At 38.2% G+C, this 10,778-nt stretch overlaps 1 protein-coding gene across 1 annotated transcript in view; it reads left to right on the forward strand.

Moving 5' to 3' along the window:
• The window catches only part of SPDL1 (spindle apparatus coiled-coil protein 1), a 42,873-nt gene that overhangs the window by 10,664 nt on the left and 21,431 nt on the right, over positions 1 to 10,778 (forward strand). Inside the window, exon 4 of the mRNA XM_006884419.1 lies at positions 2,672 to 2,812. Within this exon, the coding sequence (XP_006884481.1) occupies positions 2,672 to 2,812 (141 nt within the window). The remainder of the gene's footprint in view (positions 1 to 2,671; positions 2,813 to 10,778) is intronic.

The raw sequence follows: 10,778 nt of genomic DNA on the forward strand, positions 1-10,778 counted from the left end.
ATCCTTGCGCAGGGGCCATGCTAATCTTCTCTGTATCGTTCCAATTTTAGTACATGTGCTGCCGAAGCAAGCACTTGTGTTTTATTTTTAAAAGTTAAATCTTGGAATAAAAATTTACTTAATAACCACTAAGAGACACATGCTTACACACATGACTCCCAGGATATTCCAAACTATCTTTAGAGACTGATAACATTCTGAATCATCTTGGGCAAAATGTATCTAGCCAGCAATCTGAGGCAGGATAGACTTCAAAATGGGTTGGTATTTAAAAAAAAAAAAAAGAAATTCCCTTTCTCCATTCCCCTTTAGGGAGCTCTGGTGGCCTAGTGGATAAGGAGTTGCACTGCCAACCCAAATGCACTCAGTTTGAACCCACCATCGGCTCCATGGGTGGAGACTGACAGTGTCCTGCTGTGTGGTTACTGCCTCTAAAAACCTGCTGGAGGGTTAGTTATGAATCACTTCCTACTTGCTGGTGCATGACAACTTCTCTTCCTATTTAGCATACCTCCATCATTACATTCTTGCTTGTTTTACTCAGAGCAGTACTGATTAAACTAATTAATTGGTTATTATTAACTGGTATTGTTAGCAAGTCGACTGCAACTTACAGTGACCCTATGAGTGACAGATCTGAACCATATCCTATCCATTTTCACCATCTCTGACACACTTGAGCCCATTGCTACAGTTGCTGTATCAATCCATTTTGTCAAAGTCGTCTTCTCTTACACTGACCCTCTACCTTTCAAAGCAATATGTCTTTCTCCAAGGACGACTCCTCCAGTGTAGATGAGGTGACGTTTTACCATCCTTGTTTCCTTCGATCACTCTTATTTCACTTTCTCTTGGCAGTCCATGGGATATTCATTACACTTCTCTAACACCACAACTCTAAGGCATCAGTTCTTCTGTTGTCTTTAGCCATTTTTAGCTTCCAGGTGCATAACAAGCAGTTGAAAAGATCAAAGCTTGAATCAGGTTCACCTTAGTCTTTAAGCTGACATCATTACTCTTTAATACTCTGGTAAGGTCACTGATAGCAGATTTTCCCAATGCAATAGTTCTTTTGATTTCTTGACTGGTGGTACTGAGGGTATTACTGATTATGGATCCAACCAAGATGAAATCATTGTCAACTTCCATCTGTTCTTCATCTCATGATGCTATTCATTGGATTGATAGTGAAGGTGTTTGTATTATTTTTTTTTATTCTTTTTCTAAATTTTTTTTTACTGAGATTTTAATGAAAGTTTGTGAAGAACTTGGATTTCCATTCATTCATTATTGCGCATTTGCCTCCTTGCCTTCCTCCCACCCTCCAAGTTAATTTTTTTCTTTGGGAAAAAGTTCCTTCAGTGTTATACAGTTGTGTTCCGCTGCCCCCCTGCCCACTTTACTATGCAACTTTTATTCTGGACTCTTGTCATTTCAAAAATACCTAATCATATATTCCTTTTATACAGTTTTATCTCTTTCAATGCTATGCACATTATTTATCCCCTTTTCTTAATATTCTTAGTGTTGAGATGTAATCCATATTGAAAGCTGTAGTTTTTAATCTTCTGCAGCAAGAGTTTCAAATCCTCTCTGATTTTGGTAAACAAGGTAGGACTTCCAAAATTTCTGAAGACATAAAGGATACTAAATTTAGATTCCGGTTACCTTCCTTCAAGGAACCCTGCTGGTGTAGTGGTTAAGTGCTTGGCTATTAACCTGAAAGATTGGCAATTCAAACTCACCAACTACTTTGAGGGAAAAAAGATAGAACACTTTACTTCCATAAAGATTACAGCCTTGGAAACACAGTAAAGCAATTCTTCTCTATCCTACCACATCACGAGGAGTTGGAATAGAATCTGTGGCAATCAATTTGATAACTTTCTTCCAATTGCTGTGCAACTCTAGATTTAGAAAGAATTTGCATTGTGTTAGTTGATGCTTTAAAAAATAAAAACATGGTATATCCTTAGATTACCTTTTATTTTCTTTGCATTTTTTTTCATTTGTGAATCAGATGTTGGTATATAGTGTAGATTAAAAATTTCCTCTATTTAATAATATTGACATGAATTGAAATTTTTGAGAAACCCATCAGAACCTTAATGAGAGTAGAGATGAGGAGTAGAGAACATTGAGCCAGGTTTACTTGGTAACTAAATGACCTCTTCAAACCACAGTCGGCAAAGGAGAGAAACCCTCAACTAGGTGGATTGACATGGTGATGGCTGCAATGGACTCTTTTGTGTCAAGGAGTGTGAGGATGGCTCAGGACAGGACTGGGTCCAGATCTTTTGTTCTTAGGGTCGCTATGAGTTGTTCTAACTCAACAGCACCTAACAATAACAGATAATTAAGTTCTATGTTTCAGCCATCTCTTACAGGTAGTCAAATCTTCAATCTTAGGAACCTTTGACAAAAGTTGTTGGTATTAAAGTTTTAAAATTATTAAACTTTAAAAAAGAAAGGTTTTTCCAGAGTGAGCTCAGAATATGCTTTTTAGTATCTGTATGATCTTTCATTTAAAAATCACACTGATTTTCTTTTTTTTTTTTTTTTTTTTGAGGATTAAGGTGTGGGGTTGTTTTTTTAAGTTGTAATTTGAGTAAAGATTTGCAGAGCAAATGATTTCAATTCGTATACACTTCCCCCCCCCCCCTTTTTCTAGTTACAAATTGCCACATTGCTACAGATGAAAGGATCTCAAACTGAATTTGAGCAGCAGCAACGGTTGTTTGCCATGTTGGAGCAGAAGAATGGCGAAATAAAGCATCTATTAGGGGAAATTCGAAATCTAGAGAAATTTAAGGTATGCATACAATGTTTTAAAAGTATAGCCAAAAAGAACCACAAACAAACAAAACAAGGACAGTCAAATTTTGGTGTGAATGCCTTATGCTTCTTATTTGAATATCTCTATTACATGGCTAATTTTGGTTCAGTCCCCCCTATGCCCCACTTTGGCCTATATTTTGCTTTTCAGTTTGGTCTGTTGCTATTTTTGGCAAGAGTCAGACTAACTTATCCTATTTTACCTGTAATTTTGATTAGTTATAAGTAAACTGGTGGCCTGAGTTACATACGCTGATGTTCAGATCTGCAATATAGTAGTCAGTGTGTTATAATACACCATATACCACCTTTGTCATCATGTAAATGTTTCTGTTATTTTGTAATGTTCTGTTGTACTGCTTTTAAGTAAAGGAGTATTCCTTACAGACTTGAAGCATCTCAGAGATTGTGAGGATGTGTCAGGATAGGACAGTGTTCAGATCTGTTGTTCATAGGGTTGCTATGAGTCACACCTAACTTTGTGTAAAGGAGCTCTGATGGTATGTCACTAGGGATTTGCACTGTGAACCAAACGGCTCTCTGGCAGTTTGAATCCACTAATGGCTCCATGGAGGAAAGGTGGATAATATCCTCTCATGCAATTTACAGCCTCAGAAAACCCACTGGTGGTTCAGCAGTGAGTTAGTTCCGATTAACAGCAGTGAGCGAGTGAGTGTTAAGCATTGAATGTACACATGCTCTTGTGCTTTGTATATAAATAGAATCCATTTAGTAGTACTCCTGAATTTCTCTTCTTTTCAACATTATGTTGCTGAGACTTATTTCTGTTGCATTGTTTTACTTAACTGATTTTTTTTTCAGTATTATTCCCACTCTTTCATTTCTTATTTACTGCACAATTGGACCTAACTATGTCATGTTACCCAGGGTAGTATAGCAACCAGAAATCATTAACATATTTTTCTAAACAAATCTAGTTTTAAGAATTATATGTAAATTCCTGTATACTTCACCTAGAAGTCCAAATTTTCACTTTTAACTCATTTAATTTATATTGTCTATGTCTCTTTCATCCATGCATATTGATGGTTTTTTAAAACCATTTGACAGTATGTTCCAAGCTAATTGTCACTTTACCCCCAGAAACCTCAGAATAAATTGAAATCGTTCTCATCTATAACCATAGTACATTAATCAAAATCAGCAAATTGGCATATATATAAATAATAGTTATTATTAGTTAAGCTCTAGACTTTCTACATTTTTTTTTTTTAGTCATGACATTAATGTCTTGAATAGCAAAACAAAAACACAAGCTTTTGTCAATCTAGGATCTATCCAGAGTCATATATTTTATTTCATTGTCAAGTTTATTTATTTTCCTTTATTATGGAATAATTCCTTCTTTTTCTGTACTTTTAAAGAGTACAGCCAGTTACTTTTGAGATTTGAGATTATTTGATACTTCCTCATAATTAGATTCAGCCTATATAATATTGATAGAAATGATAGTAAAAATAATATATAGTCTTCTCTATCACTTCAGGATGCATAGGTCTTTGCTATTTTTGGTGATATTAACCTTGATCACTTGATTATAGTTATATCTGCTATGTTTTTCCATTATAGTTATAAGTTTTACTTTTGTTCTTGAGAAAATACTTCGTGGATATGTCCAGTCAAGACTAAGTAAATAATTGTTTCTCTCTGTGCTATGGAGAGGGACATCATGCTTGGAAAGGAGGATAGTCAGCAAAAGAGAGGAAGAACCTCAACCAGATGGACTGACACAGCAACTGCTGCAATGGGCTTGAATATAACGTAAATGATAAGGATGGCCCAGAATAGGATAGGGTTCCGATTTATTGTTCATAGGGTCACTATGAACATACTCATATTCAGCTGATGACACCTAACACCAAAAACATGCTAGAGCACTATTGAGGATTCTTTCCTGAAATATATATTATTGTGATAATTGTCAAGTGGTAGTGCCATCATTTCACCTATATATATTGAGTTCTGTTCAGAGCTGTTGTTCATGGGTCATTATGAGTCCTAGCCAACATGATGGCACAAAACAACAATAAAGAAAAAAGGAAAAAATTCCCATTTAGTCACCTACTTATATCTGTGTCACATGGATTTTTGTTGAGTTTTTATCCCATGGGCACTTTTATATTCTGCTCTTTAGATTGTTCTGGTTTGACCAGTTGTTGTTACTGTGTGCTGTCGAGTAGGAACTGACTCATAATTGACCCTTCAGTAGATTTGTCAGAGGCAGCTAATCATATGGGAGGAGATTGCCCATCTTTCTCTCACAAGTTTGACCAGTAGGAACCCTATATACCTGTGAACACTATATCAGTACACATGAAACACAATATTCCTAAATCGCCTACCCTAGAATCATCATATGCTCAGGGAATGCTGGTAAATTTAGACGCAATAGTTTATGCTCTTGAAAATTGAACAATAATAAGGAAGAGAAAATGATGCCATTGCATTGTGGTGTCGGTGAAAAGTATTGAATATACCACGGACTCCCAAAAGAACAAATCTGTCTAGAGGACATATAGCCAGAGGGCTCCTTAGAAGTGTGGTAGTGAAACTTCACCTCACCATACACGTTATAGTAAAGTTCAAGAGGACAGGGAACAGTGAATGCTGGTGAGGGTGAAATTGGAACTTTTGTCAACTGCTGGTAGAAATGTAAGATGATAACAGCTTCTGTGAAAAGAGGGGAGCTGTAGTGAGAGGGGGTTAGTAATGAGTTGCCAACTCAAAGGGAGATGATTTGGATCCACCAGCTGCTCCAAGAGGGAAAAGGGCATTGTCTTCCCATACAGTTTGCAGTCTCTGAAAATGCCCTGGAGAATCAGCCTTGAGTCAGTCAGTTCTGACTTGATGGTGCTTGCTTTCTTGCTTGCTTGCTTGCAATGGAAAGCAGTTTGGTGGCACTTTATTAGAAAGTTGAGAATAGAAATATTCTTGGAACCAGCAACCTCATTACTAGGTATAGATCCGAAAGAAATAGGAGCTGTGGTATGTACCCATTCATATTCACTGCAGCATGTTTACAGTAGGGAAGAGATGGACACAAGCCCAAGTGTCCATCGGTGGATGACTGGACAAAGAAACTGTAGTACTTTCACATAATGGAGAGTACTCTGCAGTACCAAAGAGCAGCAAAGACTTCACAAGCCAGGGCTTGTATAATATGGGTGCATCCAAAGGACACTATGCTATTAGAAATAAGTCAGTCACAAAAGAACAAGAACCAAAAGTTAAGAAAAGGTTTACATACAGACTCATTTTTGTGTGGTTACTAGGGATGGAAAGAGAAGGAGAAGGGAGGTAAAAAATAGTAAATCAATAGTTCATGTTGCCGTGGAATTGGAACCGAATTCTAGCTGATTTTCACAGCGATCACAGTGTATTTTTAGATCCTATAATTGCATGGGAAGAGACTGCATGTGAACCTGGCAGAGAAACGCCACCCTTGGATGAGCAGTGTAACTCCCTACTGCCTATACCACCAGAACTCCCTAAATATTTAATAGGCACATATTAAGATGAGCAACAGAAAAGGCAGTATTCAGTAAGGGGATGATCAGCGGAGTGTCTGTCATTAAAAACGGAGTAAATCCAGAGAAGTATGGGAGGATTACTGGAAATGAAGTGGGAAAATGTCATCACATTGTGGATATTTACTTAGCTGGGAGTTTTTAATTGTACTCCATAAAGTGAAAACTAGGCCGGGTGCCGCATGTGGGACAGACCACCAACTACTCATATGCAAGTTCAAGCTGAAGTTGAAGAAAATTAAATCAAGTCCACTGGAACCAAAATTTGACCTTAAGTCTGTCCCACTTGAATTTCAAAACCATCAAATGAACTCTGGGAGGATGTTAAGAAAATCGTCCAGGAAGAATGCAAAAGATCATTACAAAGGCTGAAGAAGAAGAAAAGACCAAGATATATGTCAGATGAGAGTCTGAGTATTGCATTAGAGCACCGAGAAGCCAAAGCTAAAGGGAGAAACCAAGAAATCAAAGAGCTGAACAGAAAATTTCAAAAGGCAGCCCGGGACGACAAAATAAGATACTATAATGAAAGGTGCAGAGAGCTGAAGTCAGAAAATCAAAAGGGCCGAACTCATTCAGCATTTCTTAACCTGAAGGAGCTGAAAAACAAATTCAAGCTACGGGTGGCAATACTTAAGGATACTTTGGGTAGAATTTTAGATGATCCAGGAAGTATCAAGAGAAGATGGAGGGAGTACACAGAGTCACTGTATGAGAAGGAATTGGCTGACACAGAAGAATTTCATGAAATGACATATGAGCAAGAGCGTATGGTGATGAAGGAGGAAGTTCAGATTGCTCTGAAGGAATTGGCAAAAAACAAGGCTCCAGGAGTTGATGACATAGCAGTTGACATATTTCAACAAACAGACACTGCCCTGGATGTGCTCACTAAGTTGTGCCAGGAAATTTGGAGGACAGTCAGCTGGCCGACTGACTTTAAAAGATATTTGTTCCCATTCCAAAGAAAGATGATCCAACAGAGTGTGGAAATTATCGAAGAATATAATTAATATCACATGCAAGTAAGATTCTGCTGAAAATTATCCAAAAACATTTGGAACAATATGTCAGCAGAGAACTGCCAGGTGTGCAGACTGGATTTAGAAGAGATCGTGGTACTAGGGATATTATAGCTAATGTTAAATGGATTTTGACAGAAAGCAAAGAATACCAGAAGAATGTGTATCTGTGCTTCATTGACTATGCACAGGCTTTTGACTGTGTGGATCACAACAAGCTGAGAAGAATGGGAATCCCAGAACACTTGATTGTGCTAATGTGAAACCTATACTTGGACAAAGAGGCAGTTGTCAGAACAGAGCAAGGAGACACTATATGGTTTAAAATCAAGAAGGGCATCCGTCAAGGATGTGTTCTGTCTCCATACCTTTTCATTCTCTATGCAGAACAGATCATCCGAGATGCTGGGCTGCACGAGGCGGAATGTGGCATTAGGATTGGTGGAAGAGTCATCAACAACCTGTGTTATGCAGATGACACAACCCTGCTTGCTGAAACTGATGAGGCCTGGAAGTGCTTGCTGCAGAAGGTCAGAGACTGCAGTTTTCAATACGGATTGAAGCTCAACATCAAGAAAACGAAGATTCTCACCACTGGACCAATTGGCAGCATCAGTATGGATGGTGAAGAGATTGAGATAGTTAACAGTTTTAGTTTGCTTGGCTTCACAGTCAACACTCTTGGTAACAGCAGGCAGGAAATCAAGAGACGAATTGCTTTGGGAAAGTCAGTTCTGAGGGACCTCTCAAGAGTACTGAAGAGCAACGACATCAGGCTGGAGACTAAGGTGCGCCTGATCCGGGCTGTAGTCTTCGCAGTTATGTGCTATGTATCAGAGAGTTGGACAGTGAGTAGGGATGATAGAGAATTGATGCCTTTGAGTTGTGGTGCTGGAGAAGAGTGTTGAATATACCATGGACTGCTAGGAGAACAAACAGGTATGTCCTGGAGAAGGCGAAGCTGGAATGCTCCTTGGAGTCAAGGATTCTGAAGCTTCGTCTGACATACTTTGGGCATGTTGCAAGGAGGGACTGGTCCTTGGAAAGGAACATCATGTTTGTTAGAGTAGAGGGAAAGCAAAGGAGAGGAAGACCTTCAATGAGATGGATCGATTCTGTGACTGGAATGGTGGGAATGAGTGCGTCTGAGATGGCTAGGTTGGCACAGTATAGAACAGCGTTTAGAGCTCTTATACATAGGATCGCTGTGAGTCGCAAGTGACTCAATGGCATGTAACAACAACAGCAATGTGAATGTACCCAGTTGTCTTTCCCAGTTGTCTAGTAATGAACACTTGGGTTGTTTCCTTCTCTTTATTGTGTGAACAATGCTGTCATGAACGTGCTTGCACACCTATCCATTTGTATCACAACTCTTAATAATGATTACTAGTTAAAGTGGTGTTTCTGTTCCCAATTTTGTTTGGGTTTTTTTTTAAGCCTTCACTCAAATTGCAGTGGAAAAAATAAATACTGTCTCAGGGTTCGGCACTCTGGAGGCATAGTCCACAGAGAGTTGTACTGCTAATCCAAAAACTCTTTCTCTGGAAGCATAAATCCACCATCAGCTCCATGGGAGAAAGATGGACAGTCTCCTCCCGTGAAATTTACCACCTCTGAAAGCCCACTGGAGGATCAATTGTGAGTTGGTTCTGACTGCAGGTTAATAAGGGAGCTCTGGTAGCGTAGTGGTGAGGAGTTGCACTGCAACCTAAAGGCATGAAGTTTTAAATCCACCAGGTGCTCTGTGGGACAAAGATGGGCTCTCCTCCCATCTGATTTACTGCTTCTGAAGACTCAATGGAGGATCACATGTGAGTTGGTTCCAACTCCATGGTGCATAAAGCAACCATACACAGTTAGAGTTAGGAGTTAATATGTTATTACATTATAGTCATAATTTATATTTCTCTAACTAGCAATGAAATTGTTCATTTTCTATATGTGAGGAATGTGTGTTTGTGAATAGGTTCATTTACTCATGTTCCTATTAGATTTTTGTGAGGTTCTCTTCCTCTACTCAGATTTTCAGAGTTTCAAAATATTAGTGATAATTAACTCTGTGACACACCTTACAAATATTTTCTCTTGTTAGTTATGTTTTAATTTTGTTTATGATAATTTTTTGTTGTCTTTCTAGTTCTGTTAGGTTTTTTTTCAGTTACATTTGAGTGGAAATTTACAAAGTACAATATTTGCAATCATTCCTATCATTTTGTTGTTTTCACTTTGTAAAAGTTCTTGTTATTATATGTTGTTGTTGTTGTTGTTGTTGTGTACCATCGAGTTGCTCGTGACCCTGTGCAAAATATCTCTGCATCCTGCTCTATCCTGAGCCAATTTCACTGTCTTTGACACACCTACCTCCATTACCTCAGTTACTGTGTGTCTTCTGAGGTCTCCCTCTCCTGTGCTGTCCTTCAACCCCTCTAAGCATGATACCCCTCTCCAAAGATTGGCCCCTCCTGGCTACATGTTCGAAGTATATGAGACAGAGTCTCAAAATCCATGCCTCCAAGGAGCAGCTTGTTTTCATCCTCCCTAAGACAGACCTGTTAGTTCTCTTGGCGGTCCCTGGTATGTTCAGAACTCTTCTCCAGCACCACAAATCAAAGACATCAGTTCTTCTGTCATCCTTGGTCATTGTTCAGTTCTCTGATGCATAGAAGCAAGTAATTACAAAAACCATGGCCTGGACAATGTAGTCAAATTTATTTTACTGAATCTGGTGTTATAACAAGAAATTGTCTCTGTACCCCATGTTATAAAAGAATTTGCCTTTGTGTTCTCCTGGTATTTGTATGACTTCACTTTTTTAATTCGGAGACTTCTATTGACATTTTTCTTTTAAATAATATGCCAATTATAAATCAAATTTTTTCATTTTACAAATAACCAGTTTCCCCAGTGTTGTTTATTAAAAAGTTACTGGTGGCCTAAAGGATTTGTGACACCACCTTTTTTATATATCAGATTTCATATGTACCTGAGTCTCTTGTATTTTCTTTTCTACTCCACTGGTTTGCTTGTCTCTGTGTTAATACCACATTGATTTAATTAAAGATGCTTTATATCATGTTTTGTCTGGGAGAGCAGCTCTCCATAGACTTTTTCCAGTACTTTCCTGGCTATGCTGTGTTTGCTTTGTGGTGGTTTTGGTTGTGGTTCTTTTTGTTATAAACTGCCAGATCCCAAGAACCTTAGTAGTGCTTTTATTATGATTGCAGTGAAGTTATGAATTAATTTAGGTATACTAGTAAATTTTAATTTAATTTAATTGCTGTCTGTCAGATACTCCTCTAAATCTGAACATTCAGATTAAGACAGACTAGGAAGAAGGATTGGCCACCCACTTCTGAAATAGCAGGCCTCT

This window comes from Elephantulus edwardii, unplaced genomic scaffold (genome assembly GCF_000299155.1).
Source record: "Elephantulus edwardii isolate Elephantulus edwardi_28Jun2011 unplaced genomic scaffold, EleEdw1.0 scaffold00033, whole genome shotgun sequence".
Lineage (NCBI taxonomy): Eukaryota > Metazoa > Chordata > Mammalia > Macroscelidea > Macroscelididae > Elephantulus > Elephantulus edwardii.